We start from the raw sequence: 23,099 nt of genomic DNA, 5'->3' as shown, positions 1-23,099 counted from the left end.
CATCTTTTTCTCACTGTCACTCCCATAACTCTTTATTGGGTAATTCTCCCTATCCTGTGTCAAATGCTCAAATAACTGGGAGATTTCACTGTTCCCTATAGAAAAAAAAACCAAGGAAACTAGCATAGGCTAAGTTTGATCATTTAGATGAGTGAAAATGTATAACTGAAACGATGCCCTCAGCCCTCTGTGCAGCAGATCTTTGTCTGTAAAGGGGTGATGTTTCTCCTTTCCCTTGGCCAGTCTGTCCTGACCAGTTTCCCAAAGCAAATGGAAATGAGCATCAGAAAATGGAAAGGAAAAGCTCAAAAGCCCTATGTCACTGTTGTCTCTCTACTCTTCAGCTCTTCTGCAGTCAGGGTTGAAGCTGTGCCCTGTCCTCACTTTTGGGAAGTTCGACTGTCCCTGCTTGGCGCCCAAAATTCAGGCAGTCATGAGAACTGGGGTGCCTGTGTCCATACACACAGCTCTCCATTTTGAGGGAGAGGGGAAATTATCCAGATCAGATGCTGTGTCCCACTAACCTGCTGGAGAAAACCTTTAGTCTTCTGCCAGTTCATCCTCAGGCTGACAACAGCTTTTCCAAATGCCATCCAGCTTGGAGGCGATACGGAAAGCTTAGTAAATAAACCTTCCTTGGGTGCCATGCTCATCCTCATGGCATCCCAGGGCCTCTTGGCAGCACTGTGGTGTGTTGACTCATGCACTGGACATGTTGTTTGTTCTCTTTCTGCCAGGAGAAGCATGTGGATGGCTTGTTTTGATAGGGTTGTTTGTCTTGTTTTAATTATTCCTTGGTATTTGTGCATGAGGTGAGAGCTGGCAACAAAATTGGGGGTGCAGGGAGATTCCCATGAAGATTCCCCCTCTTTTTTGCTAATAAATGATGGAACTGCTCCAAAGAGTGAGGAAGATGATGGTGTGCATGAGCATGATCTGCTCTGTGCCATCCTAGGGATTATTTCTAGTAGATTTCTACTATTCCCTCGATAAAGAAAGTCTCATTTGCCACAAGTTTTAACTGGCACAAAGTCAGCGGCGTGGTCCAAGGCACTTTGTGGCCAGAGCAGATCTGAGGAGTTCTTGTGGAGATCTTGGACCAGTCCTTGCCAGTTTGATGTTGGGGATCATGGGAATTTTGTGCCACTCAGGGATGCCAAGCAAGCCTGCCACCTTTGCTGCAATCAACAGGAGCACAGGAATTTATCCACAGTATCATGTGAAGATACAGGGAGTTGCAGTCCCAGCCTCTGCCTTCAGGCAGGGAAAGCTGACATTGTGGCTCCAGTGGAAAAGGACATTCAGAGCAACAGTTTCCAAAGGAGGCTGAGTTATTATTTTGCTCAGATAAGCCCAGGAACACTGTGTGAAACTATGTGCACACAGCAGTAGTCAAGTGTTCTGAGCAAGGGAATTCAAAACTGTCAACGAGGAGGGAATTACCGCTTTGGGGGATTGAACACATTCATAAAAAATTCCTGGCTCCCAGCCTAGTCCATCCCATTGCTGGCTGTGCTCACAGTTGTGGATTTTTGTTTTGAGGATGGGTTTCCTAGTTTTTTCCCCACTTTGATGGAACACGTGGATAAAAAGATGTATCTTAATCTGGACTAGTGAGTTCCAAGCCTTCAGCCAAAGGTCACTGACATCATGGGGTTTTGCAGGGCTGTGCTGGTTTGTCCCCACAGAGCTGCTGGCTTATTGTAGGGACCAGTGCAACAGCTGCAGCCTGAGCCCAGCAAGATGTATTTGTGTAAACCATGCTGAAGACATTGGATTTTAACTTGTGGGCGTCCAACAGTGCCTTTTTCAGACTGTGAGAGTCCAATTCCCCAAACTCAGACCAGAACTGGCCGGGAAACATGGGGTTAAGATGACACTTCCCACATGGCCCCACTACATAACTTTAGGTGTGTCCCCCCTGGGAATGGCAGTAGGAACTGCACAGGATCTTATCCCTCCTTGGCTGTACTTGATACATTCCCTCAACATAACAACATCAGTCCAAAGAATTAGATGGTTACGTCTACGCTGTTAAATGATGGAGGGACCTGAGTTTATCCATGGCCCCTAGGTGGATGGCCACGAGGGACTGAGAATCACCATTCTTTTTGGCTTGTGGAGAGCTTGAGTTGAGTATCTTTGGTCATGATGTGGGTGGGACTGATGCCTGGAGGGCAGATGGGATCCCATGGAGATTATTCACTAAGAATGCTGCATGGATGTGGAAAAGGAGTGTTTGTCCTCATTGCTTGGTAGCCAGGTGCTGCAGCATGGCAAACTGAAATGTCTTTGGGATCTCTGTCTCCTATTCATCCTCTATGCCTTACCCTCATGGGGATCTATCTGCGTTTAAATTGATGTGGTGTCCTGATTTTTCCCTTAGTGTGTGCTAGTTGTCAAATACTATTTTTCTACCATGATTTCCTTTCTTGCCTCCTTCCTGCCCTCCAGCAGGACCCGCTGTCAGCGTGTGACCTGGACACATGAGCTGTCCTTTATTCTAGTGCCAAAAAACCCCACAACATAAAATATCCAGACCAATCTTGGCAGTCTCCTTCAACAGGATTTATCTTCCCAGCCCTTGCAATACCCTCCCAGTCCTGCAAAGCAATCCATCTCTCACCTACTATTACAGAGTTCATCTCACAGACCTAATGGAGTACGTGAGTCCTGAATTGGCTCTCACTAATGCTCTCAGTGGCCGGGTCGCTGTGGGAAGCAAGCTGGGAATTCATTTTGAAAATCGATGAGGATGCCAATAGAGTGGCTTTCCCCAGGGAAGTGACATGCTTTTACCAGGCATTGCCTCCTGCCCCCCTTCATCCCCCATTTTCATTTATGTGGTTGGAGTAACCGTGGAGTAATTAATCCTAATTTCAATGAGTTAATCTTTTTCACTGCGTTCTCTGGTTTCCCCAAATCAGACTGATTTTTGGGGAAAGATAAAGGTCTCCTGGCAGTGCAGAATGCCAAGGCTCCCTGAAGGGTTACAATTTGAAGTTGCTGTGCCCTGGGGTGTTGCTGGGGACTGTCTCCTCTGTGCAGCCCCATCTCTCCCCTCAGGCTGTGTTAGCACAAATAAATGAGTGTTATTTCTAACTCCTGGATGTATTTTGCCTTGCCATGGTATTTTGATGCAATGGCAAGTGCAGAGCCTGCAGGGATAGTGTGAGAGAACAGCTCAGAGCTATTGAGGGACCCCAACACAGTGCAGTTCATAGTTGTCCCCAGAGGTGACCTTCATGCTGGGATGGGAGCACAACACCAACTTGTCATCCTCACCATGCCTGAAGAGTCTTGGCCAAAGCACAGTGCCATGGGCAATTCTTGGTGGTGATTTGGGAGGTGGCAAGATGGGGTTCCTGAGAGGTACTTTGCAGCACCCTACTTTTGATGGCAGTATGGGTTTGGGATCTCTCATCCTGGTTATCTCAAAGTGCTTGGCTTGGAATTTTCGTAGCTCTGAAGAGTCCTTTTCCAATGGGGATCATTCTGCACTGCTATGGGATAAATATTTAATAAGAATGAGGGTCAAGACACTGTTTTGTCCGAGGACACTGAGATGGCCATTTACTCCCATGAAGAGCCCCAGGGGATCTTTAATGCCTATGCAAAAAAGACAAGAAACAGAGTTTTAAGCTGTCATCCCCCACCATTAATGTCAATGTTAAATATCGATCCTTTCTGTGTTTAGCACAAACCAAGCAACACAGTCGAGCCAGGCTCTTTGGCTCTTATTAATGTACTTTTTGTGCAACGGGTGAAGTTTGCAGTAACACCAGGGAAAAAATGTAGCAGCTGTGAATGAGCAGCAGACAGATTGATTTTGTATCTTGACATGATTCAGAAGTTGGTGAAAAATCACACTGTGTGGAGTTTCTCCTTGTCCAAGCCACTATAGCCGCTTTGTAGAGAACTCATTTCTATGTAGTGTAAAGGTGTCAGGTGCAAAATTTCTGGTATGATCTGGAATTTGAGGGAAGGAATAGAAAAAAAGGGGTTGGTAATCTGTAAAAAGTCCCTCATCCTTGTGTTGGAGCATGAGTGCCTGAAGTCAAATTTGAAGAGCTGGTGAACATCATGTCAGGGAAACCTGAGATCAATCCCAAAATTAGTGGTGGCTAGAAAATGTGTGGATTTCCCTTTTTTGTTGGGGTCTGCTCTTTTTCTGTGTTTTGTATCAGCACCAAATAAATGTAAATCACACTTACTATATGAATTGTGACTTCTGCGAAGCACAGTGAGTGGTTTTCACATGTCAGGAGTACATGGATGGTCTTCTGTGTGGTCTTTTGCAAACAGAGATGGATCAGCATTTCCAAAATACTCTGCAGCTTGTGGGTTTTCTGGGTGTTTTGGTTTTGTTTTGGCTTTTTTTGGTTTTGTTTTTGTTTTTGTTTTTTTTTTTTTAATGTACATTTACAGCTTGGCTGTAAAAATTAATCTGTGGTTTGAATTAATGAAGCACACTTATGAGAGGGCTGGAGTGGATGGGTGATTATCCTGACCACTGGGATATTCTCCATTGAAATCAATTTAATGTTTGAAAGTCTTTTTCTCCTTGAGCAGGGGGAGTGGGCACTAAGAATCACATCTTGGGTCTGCATCCCTTTATATTCACAGAAAATAGCAGCAACTCTCTTGAGGTCACAAAATCAATACAGAATTTGGAAACATGAGAATATTTTTCGTCTTTGCTGTCATTATGTCTGTCTAGATTTCCACCCTATTCCTCAGTTAACCCAAGTGTAAAGGGATAGCAGTGATGCCCTTACACAGAGGGATGGAGGTGACTTAAATCACATCTCATTGCGATGTGAAAGCTCCTGTCTTTTAAATCAGGTTTTAACAACCCACTGAGCTCCCCAAGAAATAGGCTGACATCCCAGCAAGCCACTAAGCATGTGACAAAGTATTTTAAAATTAGGAAATATGATTTATGATAAAATACAATAAATATTTATTTCCATACATGGTACCTGTAGTTGCTGTGCTCTGAGTAGAGCAGCTGAGAGGATCACTCGGAGCCATCAGCAAACCACAGCGACCCGGTAAATGCCAGAGCATTTATGTAAGGAAAACCTTGGGAACAGGGGATGTGGGGTAGCTACGTCCGACACTCACAGGTGTGTTTTTTCCCTGCACAGACACCCTGAGGAGCATTGCCTCCATGAACCACGCCCCGCGCTCCTCCCCAGCCGAGCTCAGCAGTGCCAGCCACCACCTGCTGCGAGAGCGCAAGTCCTCAGCGCCGTCCCACTCCAGCCAGCCCACCCTGTTCACTTTCGACTCACCTGCCAGCCACCTCCAGAGCACCCTGTCTGCCAGTGCCCCCCAGGACTACCTTTTCCTGCACCAGTGTATGAGCAGAAAGTCAGAAAATGCAAGGTATCGTGGCCCACCCACTTGGGGACAGCTAGGGGGAGGGCTGGGTGTGAGTGGCTCAACCCCCCTCCATCCTTGGAGGCCTGCAAAACCCATCTGGAGAAAGTCTTGAGTGATGTCTCATCTTATCGTGGTTGGGAGGAGGTCAGAGTGGTGACCTCACAAGTTCCCAGATTTCAGGTGGTGTTAAAAACTGGCTGAAAGGTCAGACCCAGACAATGGTGGTCAGTGGCATCAAGTCTGGTTGGAGGCCAGTCTCCAGCAGTACCTCGGGTCAATACTGGGTCCAGTTCAAAGGGGCATGAAATTGCTGAAGGGCCCAGAGCATCTTTCTTAAATGGAAAGGCTGAGAGAGCTGGAGCTGTTCAGCTGGCACATGAAGAGGCTCAGGGGTATCTCCCCTCCAGGGACAGTGCAAAGGGAATGGAACCAGGCTCTTGTCAGTGGTGCCCAGTGCCAGGAACCTGAGGCCATAGGCACAAACTTAAGTGCAGGAGAGCCCATCTGAACACCAGGAAACTTTTTTTCACTGTGAGTGTGACTAAACACTAGCACACATAGCCCAGAGAAGTATAGGAGTCTCCATCCTGGAAGATATTCAGAAGCTGTCTGCGCATAGTCCAGCCACAGCCCTAGGCTGCCCTGCTTGAGCAGGGGTTTAGACCAGATGACTTCTACAGGTCCTTTCCAACCTTAACCACTTTGTGATCCTGCAGACAGGGTCCTAATTCCTGCCCTTGGAATTAGGACAAACAAAGGGATGGGCAGGGTTGGCACCACCCTACTGTTCACCCCTTCCAGAGCTCAGTGGCTTTCGTGGCAGCTGGTGGTTCACAGTGTGGGATTTCTGAGCCAGTGACAACCCCCCGCCTCCAGACCCAGCCGGTTGCCTTAAATAGCGAGGAGTTTTATTGACGTGAAGAGTTTTGGCTCACGGCAGCAGGCGAGGAGGGAGGGAGGGACAGTCAGAACCCAGCTGGCATGGAGTGAGAGCAGAGCTCAGGCTGCAGCCTCCACTGGGCTTTCCTGCTGCAGCTGACTTTCCCTACTCAGAAAGCAGCAACAGAAAAAAAGGCTCAGAAAAATTAACTTCAGATAGTGTTAATGGAGCAGTGTTTAGAAAAAATGGTTCTCTCACACTCCAGCTGTGAGGATTCCTAAAAGCCACCCTCTGAGAACCTGAACAGGGCTGAAACCTAGAGGAGAAAGGAGCAAGCACCAATGCTTTGATGAGCAGAAACAAACTGGCCAGTGGTAGCTTCTGCAACTGGGCCAGAAATAATCCTCTGATCAATGCCCAGTGCATAGGGTCAGGCTGCAGGATTGCTGGGAATCCCTTCCCTTTTTGCTCTGGAGCTCTTACTTTATTCATCCATAAAATCAGGGTAATAGTAGTTAATTGGCAGGCAATGCAGAATAATTAACCCATGAGATGTTTCAAGTCATCAACCAAAAATACCCTGACAGAACCCAAACCACTTCTGGGTGGGCTGAGGTCCAAAGGTGGCAGGGATTAATTTGTTTTACCACAGCATCCCTTGCTTTTTCCCCTAAATAAGCTCTATTTCTGAGCGCCATCTCGTGCTGGCTCCATGAAACAGAGCCCTGTTGTCCCTGCAGAGCATCAACCACACCAGAGCAGTGTAAACCAGCATATCCCAGCTTTTCCCATAGGACTGGCACTTTCCCAGTGATTTGCCACAACTGGAAACTCTCCCCATAAGCATTTCACTTTTTCTCACCACAATGTTTGATACAGGGCAGAACTTTCTTCTGGGGGGGCTGTTTATATGGGGCTGGCTGAGCCCTTTCTGACTGGGACAGTGTGGTCCCCAAAAGCCTGACCCATGTGTGGGATAAAGCAGGGATAAAACAGGAGATTAAGTATCTTGAGGGGAATCAGCAGAGGAGGAGTGGCTAACCAGCAGTTGTTAGAGGCCCCGGATCTCTGTGTTTGGCCTCTGTTCTGACAAGTGTCCCCAGGCATGACTTCATGTAAATTGAGGAATTATTACCAAGGCATGGATCTAGTGACCACACTGCCCTGCTTAACCTGGACAACTCAAGGGCTTTTACAAATCTGAAATTAGCCCTAAGGTTCATTCTTCCCCCCGTGCACGTCAGGGCTGCAAATGGCAGATCCTAGTTGGTGGCTTCTATTAACCTCCCCAGTGCTTGCCCTGTGGGAGGGCAGGATGATGACATGGCTGGCAACTTTGAAATAATCCCCATCAGGATGTTTTTCAGGCCTTCTCAAACACATTTGCAAGGCAGAGGTGAGATGAAGTCTCCCTCCTGAACTGTGGATGGGCGGTCGAGGCATGATGGCAGCGCTGGCAGATTGGCACTTTGCAGCTATGCCCTGGGACGTTGTCAACTGGTGTGAAAATTGCCCTTTTGGAGCATTTTATGCCTGGACAAAAGGCTCATTCTTGCTTATGGCAATATCATGGAGCTGGGTGCTTGTGTCTCTCACCTACGACAGAGGCATTGGTGGTGTTTCAGGATCAAGTGGCTTGTGGGCATGTTTGGAGGGGTCTGAGGTGTTCTCGTTGCTCTGGGGCTGGGCAGTGCAGGTCAGTAAGGTGACAAACAGAGGGAGCAGAGCTCTCTGCACCCAGAACCAGCTCTCCCCCCATTCCAGCCCCTTTCTCCTCTCCCTCTGTAGGAGTGCCAGCTTCTCCCAAGCCACGAGGTCTGCCTTCTTCATGCGGAGCGACACGGCGGTCCAGAAGCTCTCGCAGGGCAACGGGCACTGCATGAACGGCGTTGGTGGGCAGCTCCACGGCTTTTACAGCCTGCCAAAACCCAGCCGGCACAACTCGGAGTTCAGGGACAGTGCCTACGACCTCCCGCGCTCCTTTGGCTCCTACACCCACCCCAAGTCAAGCCTCACCAGCTCTGAAACTGATAATGAGGAGGTCTACACCTACAAGACTCCCAACAACACCCTATGCAAGGAGTTTGGGGAGCTCTCCACGGACTCCTATGACATCCCTGCCACCCCACTCTCCATCTACCAGATCCCCAGGACATTTACACTGGACAAGAACCACAATGCTCTGGCTGTGGCCGCCAGCGACTCGCCCGCTGCACCACCCCCACGGCCCCCAAAACCTGGGCAGACAGAGCCACGGTGGGGCAGCCCACCCCAGCGGCCCCAGCCTGGTGAAAATTTAGGTCTGACGCCCATGCCAGCCACCATTCCCCGGAGAAACACACTGCCAGCAATGGAGAACAGCAGACTGCACCGAGGTGAATTTGGAGGTGGGGACCTGGGGGTGGCTTTGTGCTCTCCAGCAGCCTTGGGCGGATCAGTCCCACTAGGTTGCAGTAGGGTTGGGGTGCACGTAGCATCAACCAAGGGGTTGAACACAGACAGACTCTGCCCAGCCAGGATCTGGCCCTGGCTTTTGTATTCAGCAGGCATGGAAAGGCATATGCAGAGTTTTGCCCACCAGAGCAAGCTCAGCTGGCTATTGGCTGTGTTGTACCTTAAATCAAAACCCCAAATGTGCTTGCTTATGCAGCTCTTCACCAGAGTTTTTTGATTTCAGACATTTTTAGCTTACCTTTACTTCAATTCATAACCAAGTTTACCAGAAAATACTTCAGCTTGGAGCTGCCTTGGTTTTTCTCACCAAGGTGGGTGAGCAAAACCTTGGTTTTGCATATCTGCAAAACCCAACATCCCCAAGTGCAGCAGATCCACGATTGCTATTGGCCATGGGTGGGCTATAGGTGTACATGCCCTTTCCAAACCTCGTGCCTAGGATGAAATAGTTGCAAAGTAATTGAGGAAAGGTGGCTGGAGAGAAAATGCACTGTAAATTAGACACACAGCTCTCTGAAATGCTTGTCCCATTTCCTCCTACCTAAATGCCCACACTTAGACTGAGATCAGGTTCATGCTCAGCAGTAAACAGACTGGTCTAAGAGCTTAGCACCCATCCTCCCCTTGATGGAGGCTGCCAGCCTTTACATTTACTGAGCAAGCTCTAACAGAGCTTACCCTTAACCCAGTTTTGTCACCATGTTCTGCTTTATCTGACACCTTTCCCCATGGGACTTTGCAGCACTTCAGCAGAGCAGGGTTGGGTCTGCATGGCACGAGTGCTAATTGGGAAGGAGCATAGCAGAGAGTCTGTGACAAGCTAAAGACCACGTCTTCTCATCAGCATCTCAATCAACAAGAACAGATACTGCCCTACCAGTGCCTGGATTTTGTTTGCAGGGACCCCTTTTTGTTAGCAGTTGTGGAGGGACACGTGCATTTGTGGTTGTGTTGCAGCTTCTTCTTGTGAGACGTACGAGTACCCCCAGCACGGGGGCGGCAGCGCTGTGCAGTCGGTCGAGTCCATGAACGATGGCTACAACTCCTACCTGGTGAGTTGGCCTTGGTGTGGGCCACCACACTACAGGCACCACTTGCACCTTTCAGATTCAGAGACAGGTTGGTTCCAAGTTGGCCCTCACAGCCAGTCCTGCAGAGCTAAGTCAAAAAGGGTTCTATTAATGGTTTCTGTTAAAACCATGGTGGCTTGCAGAGAACAGATGGAGTTGCAACCACCTAACCTAGCATCATGTGCAGAGCTTTGCTTCCACACAGTGTATCTGCCTGCAGCTTTGGCCCAAAAAAAACAACCCAAGAGTTTGCCTTCTTCCTGAACGTCTGGGATACCACTGAGCTAAATTTTGACATGCTGCCAGACCAGCCTCTTTTGCGCACTTTCTAAGATTTCCTGAGCTGGAAATGACATTAAAGCAACCTTTCATACTGCATTTTAGTCATAGACAGAGCCTAGGGAAGAAAGACTTTCCAGGTTAAACATGCTTCTCCAGCTCACTCTGATCATGAGAAGATGCTCAGATCTGGCTGATAAAGACCTTTCTGAAAACTCAGGATGTTGCAATGTCTTGGGAACAAAGGAAGTAGACTCTCTCAGTGCAAACTGATGTCCAGGGAGGAGATAGATCATTCCTTCCTTTTGTGCTTAGACTTTAGAGTGTCCCCTCAGATGTTGTTTGGTTATGATGAAAGGGTTTGTAGTGGATGGGGCTGAGCAGTGCCTGATGCTCACAGCACATCCTCCCCCAGCAGGCCAAGGCAGCGGTGGCCCGCTCCCACAGCACCGACTCCGAGGACAACTACGTCCCCATGAACCCTGGTTCCTCACCCCTAATCCACGCCGAGAAAGCCAACGACAATGCCCAAAGTCTCTACATCCCCATGAGCCCTGGGCCGCATCACTTTGACCTGGTGGGGTTGTCCTCAGCCACCCTTCCCGTGCATAAAGGAGGAGCCGTGGCTCAGTGCCACCGACGGCTGAGTGAAATCCAGCCCCCACCAGTCAACCGCAACCTCAAACCCGACCGGAAAGGTAAGAACGGTTGGTTGTGCACAAATCTTTCCAGGTATCCTTCTGTTCTCTTAGTACTTCAGACTGCATCTGGGAAGTTGTGTCCAGTTCTAGGTGGGATGTGCTTTGCTACTGCCAGTACAGTCAGACCTTCAGATGTTCCCCATCCTCTTCCTCTTTCAGAAGCTCTGTAGTGCAAATGTAGCTTTCATGGTGTTTGAACAGTCCGTCTCAAACCCTTCCAGGCCTTTACAGGAGATGGATGTCACAGGCAGGATTTCACCCCCTTGACCTGCACCCCTCCCTGTGCTCCACCCCAAAATCTCATTGTTGTATTCAGATGACACAAGTTTTTCCTACATTTTCTTACTGGCTGGTTCCAGGCAATTATTTCAGGGCTCTGCTGACATTCTCCAAATCTCTCCCTAATCCATTGTCTGACAGGTGGCCAAGGAGATCCTGAGGAGGAAGGCTCCCCTCCCATCTCTAGGGTGTCAACACCTAACCCCATGAACACTCCATTCAAGGGCTGGGGTTGGAGCATAGGACTCTTCCACCTAATGAACCATCCATGATGAAAAGAGCTTTCACACTGCCCTGCAGATGTCCTTTCCCATTCCCTATGGGAAAACACTCCACACAGAGGCAGTTCAGGCATGGAGTCAACTAATCTAATGCATTAGTTACCACAGATATCTAATAAGTGGTTTGGGATTTGGGCATTTTTAGCAGATCTCTATTCTCTGGAAGACACAACTCCCTTTTGGGACTACGCATCCACCTTGGGGCTGTGAAGCAGAGGGAGAAATTTTCTTCCAGTTCTGGCATTAAATGAGCACAGGGGTTTTGGTTCAGAGTATTTGTCATCAGCAGAGAGGGCTGGGGGCTGATTAGTAGAATGGGAAGTAATCAACCATCTGTTGGGGATATTCTCATGCCAGTCATGGATGCTGAATTGTAGGAACATGCTGCCTCTGAATAAAGGCTTTTCTCCTCCCCAGCAAAGCCATCACCGCTGGACCTGAGGAACAATACTGTCATTGATGAGCTTCCCTTCAAATCGCCAGTCACAAAATCCTGGTCCAGGCCAACGTGAGTAATGGCTGGGGGATGAATTCTTCCTTTGCTCCAAAAGCAGCTCTCTGGTCCCATTCTTACTGGTGTCCACAGGTATCTGTGCTGTCGCCTCTGCCATGGATTAAACATTCCCCACATCACAGCTGGTGGCAGGAAGATAAATTCATTTAGGTTGGGATTTCACATGAAAGCCCAGCATGTGGCTAACAAGCTAATTAAGATCCCTTGAAGACACTTCCTATTTCTGGGATCTGACAACTACTGGAGAGTCGTGGCTCTGACCTGGGACCTGTGGTCCACCACAATTCATGATGCAGCTGAACCAGACTAACTCAGCCATGCTGTGTGGGGGGCATGATTTCACATCCAAGCTATTCCCCTCAAAACCCCACTGTCATATCAAAGCACAGGGTGACTCTCAGGGTCTCACCAAGCCATGTTTTGATTGCCTTGAAAGCAAAGCTTGGCCTGAAGGAAGTCTGCAAAATTAAACCAAAGCACTTCAGAGCTATGTCTGCCAGCCAAAAATAACAGGATTCGCACAATTCCAGCTCTGCTACTAATTCATGGTCTGATGTTGACCAGTAAAAGCAGAAGCAAAGCTTGGCTGCTATGACTCCTCTAATAAATTGGATTGTGTGGAGACTGACTGCAGGGCATGAACACTGTGTGCTGAAATCACTGCACTGGGAAGCAGCAAGCAGGGTTTGATTGACAAGAGATCTGACCCTGGAGAAGCTAATGGATTTTTCCCCTATCAGCTAATCATATGACCCTGCTTTACTGAAAGGCAACAAATAGCTTTTTGAGACACGTGCTTTAATGCCAGAAGCTGATTTCATTATTTTGTTTGGTATAATTAGATTTGGCCAATTGAAAGCAAGACAATTCCTCAGAGGATTTGTTTTCTGGCAAAAAATTTGGATGGGGCCTGTACGGTAAATGAATCCTGTTGCTGTGATGAGGCTGGAGGTGAGAGGCTTCACCAAGGCTGCCCCTCCATCCTCCACAATTAAATGTTTCCTGTGGCATGAAGGAGTTAGTGGAATCTGATTTGTATAGATGAGAGCAGGAGAGTTACGGGTATATTGCAAGGAAGGTGTTCATGGAAAGGACAGGCTGGAGAACCTCAAATCCACCAGCTCTTCCTCATGCCCAGATTGGATCACAGTGATAGTTGCAGGCATCAGGAGCTGCCCTCTCCCATCCCTCCTTGGCAAAGGACAAGCAGGAGCTGCAGCCACCAGTAACACCTCAACCTTTGTTCTCGCAGGCACACGTTCAACGCTGGCTCTCTGCAGTACTGTCGCCCTGTCTCCTCCCAGAGCATCACCAGCACTGACTCGGGAGAGAGTGAGGAGAACTACGTGGCAATGGTAAGGGACCCACAGCTGAGATAGATGGTTCTGGCAGGACATACAATCTCCCCAGTTCTGCAGATGCATTCCTAGCTGATGACATGGAAGTATTCAGATAGCACTGTGTGGAGTACATCCTTATGTGCATCCCTCAATGCACAAAACAGGGTGTTTCCTTCTGAAAACAACACGGCTCATTGGAGTTTTAAACGTGTATGAGAGCAGAAACATATATCACCCACTTTGCCAGGAATTAAGAGGGGATAAAAAATTTATATGGACTGTCAGGGTGTATTTTCCTAATTAAAGTTGATTTTTTAAATTTTTTTTTTCCCTAATAGCTGCTGACATCATGTTTCTGTGGAAGCAGGGGCTATCAAAGCAGAAGCAGGGAGTGGCACTGCTTACAGGGAGGGGATTTTGTCTGTTTTGGTGAAGCTACTGACTTGAAGCATACTTTTGAGGATATGTAACTAATGGAGTAGAGGAAATCTGTGCTCTGTGCAGCATGGTTGTGATTAGCAAAGATCCCAGAGCTGGACTGGCCTTGCTGAGGTGTGGTTCTAGGGACATGCTAAAGCCCACGTCTGCTGTCAGGCATGTGAATAAAATCAGCACAAAGGCAGCAGAGCTGCTCTTATATTTGAAATCAAGAGCATGAACTTGAAATATTTGTTAGCACAATGTACAACATTTATAGTATCTCAGCAGTTCTTGCACATCCTTGTCCCAGGGGCAGGTGAGCAAATACCCAGGCTCTTTTAAAGGTGCCTCCAACATGTTTTTCAGGATTTGTGTTAATTTCCTTTTTTCTTTCTTTCTTCCCACTTTAATCCTCATTATCTCTCCTGTCTCTTCCCTGCATTAGCAAAACCCCATTTCTGCTTCTCCTGTTCCTAGTGGTACCAACAGCCCAGCACCTAAAAAGAGTTCGGGGAGTGTGGATTACCTGGCCCTGGACTTCCAGCCAAGCTCTCCAGGGCCACACAGGAAGGTATGGGGGATTTTATAAACTTCTGATTAAAAGTGATGCATTTTTAGGGGGTTCTGTGCACATTGGCAGCAGCAGGGTCCAAAGCCGCAGACTGTGGTTTCAGGAATCTGTGATGTTCAGAGGACTGGAGCACCTCTGCTATGGAGGCAGACTGAGACAAGTGGGATTGTTCAACCTGGAGATGAAAAGGCTCCAAGAAGACCTTAAACCATCTTCCAGTGCCTAAAGGAGCTACAAGAGAGCTGGAAGGGGACTTTTGACAAGGGCATGGAGTGACACTACAAGGGGTAATAGCTTCAAATTGTCAGAGGGCAAGTTTAGTTTAGATATTAGAAAGTAATTCTTTACTATGAGGGTAGTGAGGCACTTGAACAGACTGCCCAAAGAAGCTTTGATTGCAACATCCCTGGAAGTCTTCAAGGCCAGGCTGGATGGGTCATAGAGGAACCTGGTGTAGTGGAAGGTGTTTCTGCCCATGGCATGGTTGCAATGAGATGATCTTTAAGGCCACTTTCAACCCAAACCATTCTATGACCCACTGCTATATTTACTCCAGGTCAAACTCAGTCGCTCTTGCATGTCAGCAGCTTTGCTGGTAGTGAAAAGTAGAAGCATGGATATTCAGGGTTCAGGGATGCTGATGAAACCACAAATTCAGCTGGAGACTATATATTGAAAAGCTGTCAGGAGGTACGCCAAGAAGTATCAGAACTGGGTTTTTCCTCCTTCAAAATAACAGGTCCTCCTAGACCAGACTTGGATTTTGCACCTGAAAGGTGAAGGACAAGGGTTGTATAAAACTTCACGGCAACCATTTGTGAGTTGGCCTCACTTTCTCAAACACCACCTTGTTTCCTAGGCAAAGCATCCCACTGGTTAGGTCTTTTTTATTATTTGACAGTTGTCCCTTGGTGGTTTCTTTCTGCCCAGTGATATTTCTGCAAGTATCACCCATTTAAATTATATCCCGTTCTGGAAAAGTGATTTTAGACCACTAAAAACCATTATCCAGCTCCAGTTACAAGCAGATGGAGGTCCTCTGAAATGCTTGTAAACTCAGAAAAAACTCCAGGACTCCAGAAGCTATAGCAAAAAGTATCTCCTTGTTCTCAACACATCTCCTGGGAGACCCTGCGAACATTTATTGTTTTGGGGATGAAAATGAGCTAGTGCCATAGGTGAATAGAGTCAACACAGCTAAAAGGTATAGAGGTGGTATTTTTATGTGTATCTCTAAGAGTTCTGGAGTTCTTCACAAGAAAATGAGGAAGATGCAAGGCTGAACTCAAAAAATCAGCAGTTAGAGAACACAATTACAACCAAACATCCATGTCTCAAAGTTTTTGAGAAGGCAGAGACCCACGTGCTGTTTCTGCCCTCCCATTGCACTGCAGTCTCATGCCAGCAAGAGGCAGAGGAGATTGAAATCCTTCATCCAAGTGTCTTTGGAAGGTCAGAGGGAGGGGTGATGAATTGTGGGGTCTTCAAGAAAGCAGGAATGGTGCTGGTGGGCTTGTGGCTCCTGCTGTGCTGCTGCAGAAAGGAGTGGGAGGGAAGAGCAGGTAGCTGATGAGTGACCAGATGGTGCCCTGTTTCTCCTCCCCACAGCCCTCCACCTCGTCGGTCGCCTCAGATGAGAAGGTTGATTACGTGCAAGTGGACAAGGAGAAGACGCAGGCGCTGCAGAGCACCATGCAGGAGTGGACTGATGTGCGGCAGTCCTCGGAGCCTGCCAAGAGCATGAAGCAGTAGTGCCTGCAGCAGGCAGCGAAACAGGCCAATGCCCTGTTGGTTTTCCCCAGCTGCGACCCCGCTGGGCTGCCAGACCCACTTGGGCTGGATTTCTAAGACTTGTCTGTGGAGAGGAGGGGGTGTCACTGGTTTTTTTTCTCTTAAAACAAAACTTAATTTCAGGGGAAGACTTGGCGGATACTGTTTGCCAGTGATAAAGACCAACTATGTTTGGTGGCTAGGTTTGTGCTTTAGCTGCTGGATGCGCTATCCAGGAACTTTGACTTAGCAATACCAGGTTTCACCCTACACATCTTTTCCTTACAGCTATTAAAGCCACCTTGTATGTGCTAACACTGCATCATCTCTCTTCTTCCATATCGTATCCTAAACCATGCCACGCAGGTTTGAAGTATCTCCCATAGGATATCACTGCCCAGCTCTGATTCTCCACTCCTCATGGTTGTCCTCTTCTCTGCCTCCTCCCAGTCCCAAAACTAAGCGAGGACCATTGCTTTTGAAATCACTTCTGTTGTCCTGTCTCTTGTAAATAATGTGTTCAAAACCTCTGAGGGTTTTTCTGCTCCTGGCTGGACAGTTGCCAAGGTTTTGGTTGGGGTTGTTACCACCTTCAGGAGCTTAACACACTATCCACACCATCCCATTGAGCTGACTTAGGAGTCCAGGACTTGGCCCATCATACACACACACACACATGCCAGCACATGCTCTCATGAGTTTGTTGGGGTTTCTTCTGTTTATATTCTCCATTAACTCTGGAAGTGAATGGGCTGTAGAGATTGGTTTTGGAAGGGGCTGAAGGGATTGGCTTTGGAAGGTAGAATTTAAGCACTGACCCACTGTCTGTCTGAAACCAGTTCCTGTGAATCTGACCCTAAAAACCAAAGTTTGCCTTTTGTGGCACCAAAAGAAGCCCATTGAGTGAGAGTCCTGCATCGTGGCCATTGTGAGAAGCTCTGTGATTGAGTATGAGGGGGCAGGGAGACTCTGCAGACCCTGTGTATGTGGACTGGCATAAGGATGAGTAACCAGAAGGGAGTGGAAGGCTGCTATGAGGACTGGGAGAAGGCAGGTGCTGTATTGCAGAGGTTGGTTCTGGGTGAGGAGATGTGGTGGAATGTTTTTTTTAAGAAAGAAGAGCAATTGAAATGTTGGTTGATGGTAAAGTCATAGGCTTGGGAAGAGGCTGGTCAGGAGAGTCAGGGCAGGGCGTTTCAGTATGAGCTTTAACATAGCATTGTGGTTGGTTTGTGGAGAGTGCAAAAGGTGGAACTGTTTTCCCCTCATCTTCAGCAGTGTTTCTTCACCACTAAACTGGGGCTTGCTGACATTAATGACCCTAGGCTCTAATTATGGGGAGAATCTGCTGTCGTCCCTTGCCAGCATCCTTAACACATACAGGCTTTGGGATCACTCGCCAGGCAGCTGCTGAGCACAGAGAGAAGAGAAGGATGAGACAGTTTAATGCAGAGATAATAATTCATGATCTCATGAAAACAGGAAGAACTAATGATTGCCATGGAGCAGCCTGATTGCCAGACAGCAAGCGCTGACACGAATAAACAGGCTGACCGCAAACCAAGAGCCAAATGAAGGAGACATTAGAAAGATTAAGTAATAATATTTATTAAAGAGCTGGAGCTATTCTTTCTGCAAGCTGAACCCCTCCCAGTGCTGTGGGCTCTGTATTCCACCAACACCACCAAGTTATATTGATTATTAATGCTTTAAACATTAACACATTTGCTTAATCTTGGTCTGAGCTTGGAAGGGGCCAGACGTGACCCACATGGGGATAGGATACCAGTCCCTGAAGGGCTATGTGCTGCTGTGTGCTGGTAAAATAAGTCTTGAGCTTTCAACACCATTTTGTATTTTCTTCTCGCATGCCATGAAAGGGAAGGATGTTAATGGAAAAGCTCTTGACAACCCTGTTGAGACATTGAAGTGTTGGACTTTTATAGAAACAATGAAGCAAATACCCTAATGTTTATGCTAAAAATAATAATTACTAGAAGGAAAAAAAAAAACCCCAAAGCCCCAGAGGGGAAGACTTAGCACAGTCAGATGCTTTCTGAAGGTCAGGGAGTGTGTTGCAGCCTGCAAAGGCCATTGCCTCCTGCTGGAGGCTTGCACACTTGCATGGTGAGATGACAAAAAGAAGACTAGAATGCAGTACTTCATATTTCTATTTCCCCTTTCATCTCTGCATCTCAGGAGAGACTAAACACTGGGCCTGGTCCAGAGCTCACTGAAGTGTGCATTCATCCATCTGGAAGAGAGCTCCCCATCCCCACCAAAAAGATTGTCACTCCACTGGGGAGCTGATTTTTTCCTATTTCTTCTAAGCTGTTAGCTTTAGTGGTTCAATTGAGAGCACAGTGGGTTTGAATGCAGTTTGCTGAGTGGGTGCCCTGTGCTTCTGCACTTGGACTTGGTGCATCCAGCGCCCACCCCCACATTTAATCCAAGGCGTTAATTAAAACGGAAAAGCCTTTTGTGGTACTGGAGAAACTGGTGCACTCATTTCACAAGTGTCTTTATTCATGGGGCAACCATTGGCATGGGATAGCTCTTTTCCCAGGCTCAGACACTGTTTTGATAATTTGCTCTCATCCCTAGTAACTGGTCCATTGCATTTGGCAGACCAAGGACCAAAACAGCCCAAAAGCAGCTGCTTAACTGCTGGTTGCTGGTCCCTCTCTGCTTTGCAGTGAAGTCAGTGTTTTCACTGAAACAGATACATTCCTCTACCTTTTCCCCTGCAAAGCACCAAGCAAACAGCACCACCAAACTAAGCAGAAGCCCACAGACTCTGTGCCATATAGACATGACTGAATCAACCCCTCCTGAAAGCATTAAGTAATCAATGGCTTCAGTGGAAATAGTCACCCATGATGATTGCCAAGCTGATTACAGCAGTCCCTGATGATTAATGTTTGTGCAGTATTTAGTCTTAAACCATATTGAAAAGCAGCTGCTTTAATTACACGGACTGCCAAGAACTTTGTCCTGAAGGCATTGAGTTTATCACATCCACTTTATATTTGGATTCACAAGTATGACAGGCTCCTTTGTTAGTAATAGGTATTTAAGGAAACTGAGAACATTGCAAATTATTCATTTTAATTGAAATTAAACAGGCTTGAGTGTTCTATGGCTCTATGGTTCAGTGTAGAAAAGGGATGTGCTTGCATGTGTGTGTGCTCATGGAGAAGGGTTGTCCGTGGCATTCAGGAATGCTTGGTCCATTCCCCCAACTCTGAGCTGGGCAGGAGGAACCCTACAAGAAATGTGTGGGGACCAGGAAATGCTGTGAGACATCTTGCTGAGGGGCTCCCATGAGCTGCTCATGGGGCAGCAGTGCCATGGTTTCACAGGGTTGTCCCTTGAGGTGCCATCTTCATCCTTGGAGCTTTTCAAGACCAGTCTAGGTCAACCCCATAGCTGACCCTGCTTGGAGCATTTCTTCCACACTGAGACCCTGTGCTGCTGGGGTTGAGTGGAGACTCCTCCATGTGAGGGAAGGGGCTCGAGGGGTTGCTTAGAGCCCTATAATGTCCAAAACAGGGACAGGGCCACTTCTCTGGCCATGAAGCCAAGTGACAAGGCACACAGATAAACATGTAAGGCCATATTCCCCAGTGAGAAGGCCTAATCCACACTGGGCCATCCCTTGCACCTGGGAAAGGGCTGGCTGGCCCAGAACAAGTGATCCAGGACATGGACTGGCAGTTCTAGCAGCTGGGAGACAGCTTGAACCTGTAAATTTGTTAGGCTAGATCCAGACCTCTTAGCAAACCCATGCCACCTCCACACCCTGGTATACCAGGAAGAGTTGGCTTGTTTTGGCTATCCAATGATCATGGCTCCTTGGGTGGGGAGAGGGGTACAGCCATGTCCAGGCATTATGGAAGATGTTAAAATAGTTTCCAGGTCCTGTCTGACCTTTCTGGCCTAGGAGGCAAGTAAAAGGATGGTTTCCTCAAGTTGTGCTTGCATTGTGTTTGTGTTTTCCCACCTGGTCATGTAAAAGTTCCATTCCATGTAAAAGTTGACACCCACAGTGTGTGTCCCATGGGAGGGATGCTGTCTAGATGAGGTGGATGCAGCCAAGCTGTGATTATGGAGAAGCCCTAGTTCTACAGGAGGGCAGAAGAGCAAAGTCTAACCAGCACCAGCCATAGAACACACATGGCTATCAAAGAGCCATCAAGAAAATCAAGAGGCACCAGTCCAGCATCAAAACACAAGGACCAATAAGCCAGTGGAGGGCCTCTGATGAGTCTGAGTGCCTCTCTTCTCTGCCCAACCTTCCCACATGTACACAATGATCTTGCAGCTGTTAATGAGGCTCACACTTTTTGATCATGATTCCTCCTTGGTCTGGAGCAGTTCATCCCTCTGTCAGCCTGTCCTTGGTGTCTCATCATTGTAGTCACAATTTTATCTCCTTGTTCACAACTCCTAGTGTTGTACTGTTGGTCAGGTTGCTGATTTAGTGTCTTCTCTTGAGAAAAGTTGATATGTAGCAAGGTGTCACAATACAGCTGTCCCCTTCCAGCCCACGGCCAGCTGGTCCTGGCACGTGGTGTTCCAAGTTTTAACACCAGCCAGTAATATCTGAAACAGAAGCTGGGCCACATGGCTCCATCCCTTTAGCTAAAAAAGCTTCTCAACAGACTTGCTCCAAATCAGCAGGCTCATAATTTTTGATGTAGCCCATTGCTAACACATAACAGGTTCATTTGTAGGTCAGTGGGTTGACCATATGGGAGAGGTTTGCCCCCAGACCAGGAGATGAGAAACCATCATTTTTATGGTCATTCTCTGGGTGACACCACACTGTATTTTCACATGGGATGAGAGGGTTCATGTGAACTCTGTATCCTGCTTTTTCTCCGGCTTGTAAAATGAAGGTTTTTAGTACTTATTTCCCCACCTCACAGATATGTCATGAGGCGTAATTAATTGACATCTAATAATGCAAAGAGCTGTTTTGAGTCTGCAGGCAATGGCTTGGAAGCATGTGGTGTTACCCTGTTGTCATGCCCAGCATCATACATGGCACCGACACGTCCTGCTCTGCAAAACTCATTAAAAACCCATCCTTAACTACCAAGGTGAAAAAAAAACTTGGCAGGATTTTCTTCTGAGTGGGGGGGGATGGGGGAAATGTCATTTGCACAGTTCTCAGCATTCCGCCGCCACATTTACCCTGACAATACCATGGGTTTTTGGAGAGCAGTATGGACGTGGTGGTTGAACCACGTTGCAGAGAGGGAAAAGGATAAAGACCCTGGGCTCCACAGGGAGCCTGTCAATGAATCCTGTAGGGTTAGGACCAAACCTTTAGAGTAGTTATATCCCACTCAACCCAGCCCTTGGCAAAGTCAACGTGTCCCCACTGACTTTGGGCATTGTTGTGTGGGAACAGATCGGTCAAATTAGGGTAGTTTTCTCCATTTGTTTCTTAACCTGCTGCGAGGAGGGGTTGGAGCCCTGGCTGTGAAGCTGTTGCATCAGCAGCCGATTCGCAGGGATGTTTTGTGTGTTTCAAAGCCTATGACTGTTCTTAAAGAGGAGTATTTTTAATTTTTTGATTTCCATTTGTAGAAGGAAGGACAAGAGTAATCTGTGGCAAACTGTACAGTATGTGTCTTCTTGTGGTGTCACTGTTTGAATGGTTATTAAGTTTTCAAATCACTGTGGACAGCTAATCACTTAAGTTATTAATTTATTCTTTGGGGGGGTTGTTGTTTGGTTGGTTTTTTTAAAAGTAATTTGAAACAATTATTTATCCTGTAAATCGGTCTTGAGTGAAGCCTAGATAATACTTTTTTTGCTGTTAATAAACATGGTACATGCCTGACGTGAAGGTGATCTCATTTTTAAGTACTGTATATGCAACAGAAAAGAAACAGGAAAATAAAAGAATGATACTAAAAAGACATCTCTCCCTGGTGATTCCCAGCATGGATTCAGAGCAGGGAAAGAAAGGAGAAACTAATAAGCAGATCAAGTTTGATTATGTAGCAGCTTTAAAACTTTCAGAGCATCTTCTCGGCACGTTGCCAAGTCCTGTATGGGAAATGAGGGCCTTTAGGGCTGTAGCTAGGGTAGCCCACAGGGGAGTTCTCAGCTCAGGACACCAAATCACTCAGAGAACCTTTCAGCAAAAGGATAAATTTTCTTCTCCAGAGATAAAAGTTCAACCCTCCCTTTAAGACTTCCTTTTAAAAAAAAAACAGCTGGAAAAAGACACCTCCCTAAGTACAGTTCCTGTAACACCTCTCTTAGACACGAGTAGCAGCATCTCACATCTGCAGTACACGTGGAATCCCAAACCAAGAGCTGAGAACTCCCCTGTGGGCTCTCCTTGACCAGAGGCACGTGTGACAGATGAAACAAGCCAAACTATCTCATATACCATAGCATATACTTTATCAATATGCCATATGCAAAAATGACTGGTATTACTAACATTAGTACCAATAGAGCATATACTAAAATTGGTGTAGCACAGATAGTAATACACCATACCAGTACTATACTAGACTTCTCTAAGGCTTTTAATATGGTCCCTTATAACATTCTCAGCTGTTAATTGAAGAGTTTGATGGATGGATGGACCATTGGATGAATAAATAATTGGCTGGATGGCCACATTGGAAGAGCTACAGTCAATGATTCAGTGTCCAAACCAGCAATGATTAGTGTTTCTCAAAGATCTGTACTGGGACCAATACTATTTAATATCTTCATCAGACACAGTAGTATTGGCTGAGTCCAAAAGGGAAGTCCAGTGCTAATAATTAGAGGAAATCAAGAGGGGCTAAACCGGTCAACTTCATTACAGCCCTGACAACACTCTCCAGGCTGCCATTCATGCATGCTGTTTGCCTCTGCTCATCCCAGAAAATCTTGGGGGAAAAAACAAGACATACTTAGGAAAGAGCTGAGCTATGATATGGCCTTTCCAGTGTTTTCCATGTTGGTTTAACGATCTGCCTTCGTTATTTAGATTATGATCCCATCATGTTAAAGCCAGTCTCCTACAAAAGCACCTTAAGGCAAACAGTACAAAAAATGCCTTCAGGTGATACTCCAGAGTAAAGAAAGGAACTAGCGTGACAGCAACAGGAAAACTTTTAGCAACCTCTTTGAACA

General features: G+C 47.1%; 1 protein-coding gene across 5 annotated transcripts in view; it reads left to right on the top strand.

Moving 5' to 3' along the window:
• Window positions 1-17,948, top strand: part of GAB2 (GRB2 associated binding protein 2) — an 88,352-nt gene extending 70,404 nt beyond the window's left edge. For 2 of the 5 annotated variants that reach the window (XM_021533848.4, XM_085592721.1), the window contains exons 3-10: window positions 5,151-5,391; window positions 8,057-8,655; window positions 9,680-9,774; window positions 10,487-10,769; window positions 11,750-11,840; window positions 13,099-13,201; window positions 14,052-14,177; window positions 15,786-17,948. In XM_021533848.4, the coding sequence (XP_021389523.1) occupies window positions 5,151-5,391; window positions 8,057-8,655; window positions 9,680-9,774; window positions 10,487-10,769; window positions 11,750-11,840; window positions 13,099-13,201; window positions 14,052-14,177; window positions 15,786-15,929 (1,682 nt within the window). In that variant the 3' untranslated portion in view covers window positions 15,930-17,948. The remainder of the gene's footprint in view (window positions 1-5,150; window positions 5,392-8,056; window positions 8,656-9,679; window positions 9,775-10,486; window positions 10,770-11,749; window positions 11,841-13,098; window positions 13,202-14,051; window positions 14,178-15,785) is intronic. The other 3 variants (XM_021533850.4, XM_021533851.4, XM_021533849.4) reach the window with 3 other exon arrangements.
• The last annotated feature ends 5,151 nt before the right edge of the window (window positions 17,949-23,099 follow it).

This window comes from Lonchura striata, chromosome 1 (assembly GCF_050655825.1).
Source record: "Lonchura striata isolate lonStrDom1 chromosome 1, ASM5065582v1, whole genome shotgun sequence".
In the NCBI taxonomy this organism is placed as follows: domain Eukaryota; kingdom Metazoa; phylum Chordata; class Aves; order Passeriformes; family Estrildidae; genus Lonchura; species Lonchura striata.
The sequence above is the reverse complement of the archived record's forward strand: the minus strand, read 5'-3'. Positions and strand labels throughout refer to the sequence as shown.